This window comes from Etheostoma spectabile, chromosome 22 (assembly GCF_008692095.1).
Source record: "Etheostoma spectabile isolate EspeVRDwgs_2016 chromosome 22, UIUC_Espe_1.0, whole genome shotgun sequence".
In the NCBI taxonomy this organism is placed as follows: domain Eukaryota; kingdom Metazoa; phylum Chordata; class Actinopteri; order Perciformes; family Percidae; genus Etheostoma; species Etheostoma spectabile.
Genome location: NC_045754.1, coordinates 6,714,128 through 6,715,574, shown reverse-complemented (window position 1 = coordinate 6,715,574; position 1,447 = coordinate 6,714,128). Strand labels below are relative to the sequence as shown.

Sequence of the window (1,447 nt, the reverse complement as noted above, 5' to 3'; positions counted from 1 at the left end):
TGTTGAGCTCTCTGTTTTAGCTACAGAATGAGACATCTAACTTCTGTTCCATCTTTATTGGGAGTTGCACATTCACAGTACCTAGTAAGCACTGCTAGCTTGTCAGTTGCAGAGTATGTGGGCGTGCCATGCTAGCAGCTAGGTAAGCATTATAAAGTGTGTTACAAAGTGATGCACTACAACAGAGCTGTTTGGAGCACTTTGTGAACAGTGTTTCCAGTGACAGATGATAACTCTCTTTGGGGTGAACTTTGGGCTTTTCCATTTTATAAACCTATAACATGCACAACAAATATTTATATGTTACACTATAAAGGAAAAAGAAAAATCCCAACAGCATAATATGAGCATTTTAATATTTAATTGACAGGCATGAGCGTAGTATTGATCTTCTCTCTGTAAGAAAATAGGAAAAGTGGATGTGTATTTCCCAAAATATTAAACTACTCCTTTAACTGACACATATACACGTCTCAGAAGATCTTTGTTTTAATTATGTCCTAAACTTCGCCCTGACAACTTTTACTTTCTTTTTCTTTTTCTCTTTAGGCCAGTTTTTTGCCATGAGAATCAATATTAACAGTGCCTCTTTCAATGTTAACTCCCTAAAAGTACTGGTATGTACAGCTCAATATGATTGAACTATGCTTCCTATTCTATACAGTATATATGCTATGTCCTGACTTCCTAACCTTATTTAACAGCTCTCTGGACTTATTGCAGCCCGCACATGTAACACAATGTCAGGGTAAGTCTCTATCCACTTTGAATTACTTACAGTTCCTAAATACCTTACCTTAAAACTAATTAGAAGAGGATTTTGTGGTGATGATTCACAAATGTGGGCAATTCTATGTTTGCAGGTCAGTGTGCCAAGATATTTTAAAGTTCTACCAGGTAAATCTTATTACAGTTTGATACTAACGCTAACGTTACATTGATCTACTCGTATTGATCTAGAGCTGTTAATCAAGCGTCATCAATTACTTTCTTTATCCAGAATGTTCATCTGGAATGCCATGGGACACCACAGAGGTAGATATGTTTCTTCCTGCTGTCCTGTCCTGTTTATTATGTAAAAGTCTGTGCCAATTTCCGAACATGGATTGTTGTAAAGCGCCCATATTATGGTCATTCATAATTGTATTTTGATATGATACCAGAATAGGTTTACATGGTTTAATTTTCAAAAAACACCATATTTTAGTTGTACTGCACATTGCTGCAGATCATCTTTTCCCCTTGTGTGTCTGTTTTAGCTACAGCTAAGCTAGCTATCTTTACTATCTTTGTTGGGAGTCGCACATGCGCGGTAGCTAGGTAAGAGCACATCAGCTAGAGAATTATTTCTCCAACTTTGGTCAGTACAAGTCAGGATTAGCTGCGAGACTTCCTTTAAACGAGGGCTTGTTAAATACCTGCAGAACAGGAACATGGAAGTAGTTCT

The 1,447-nt window shown here is 37.1% G+C and overlaps 1 protein-coding gene across 4 annotated transcripts in view; it reads left to right on the top strand.

The window, feature by feature from the left end:
• Positions 1-1,447, top strand: part of adgrg2a (adhesion G protein-coupled receptor G2a) — a 19,337-nt gene that overhangs the window by 6,720 nt on the left and 11,170 nt on the right. For all 4 annotated transcript variants that reach the window (XM_032503415.1, XM_032503416.1, XM_032503414.1 and 1 more), the window contains 4 exons: positions 550-617; positions 705-748; positions 864-897; positions 1,001-1,035. In XM_032503415.1, coding sequence (XP_032359306.1) covers positions 550-617; positions 705-748; positions 864-897; positions 1,001-1,035 — 181 coding nt within the window. The remainder of the gene's footprint in view (positions 1-549; positions 618-704; positions 749-863; positions 898-1,000; positions 1,036-1,447) is intronic.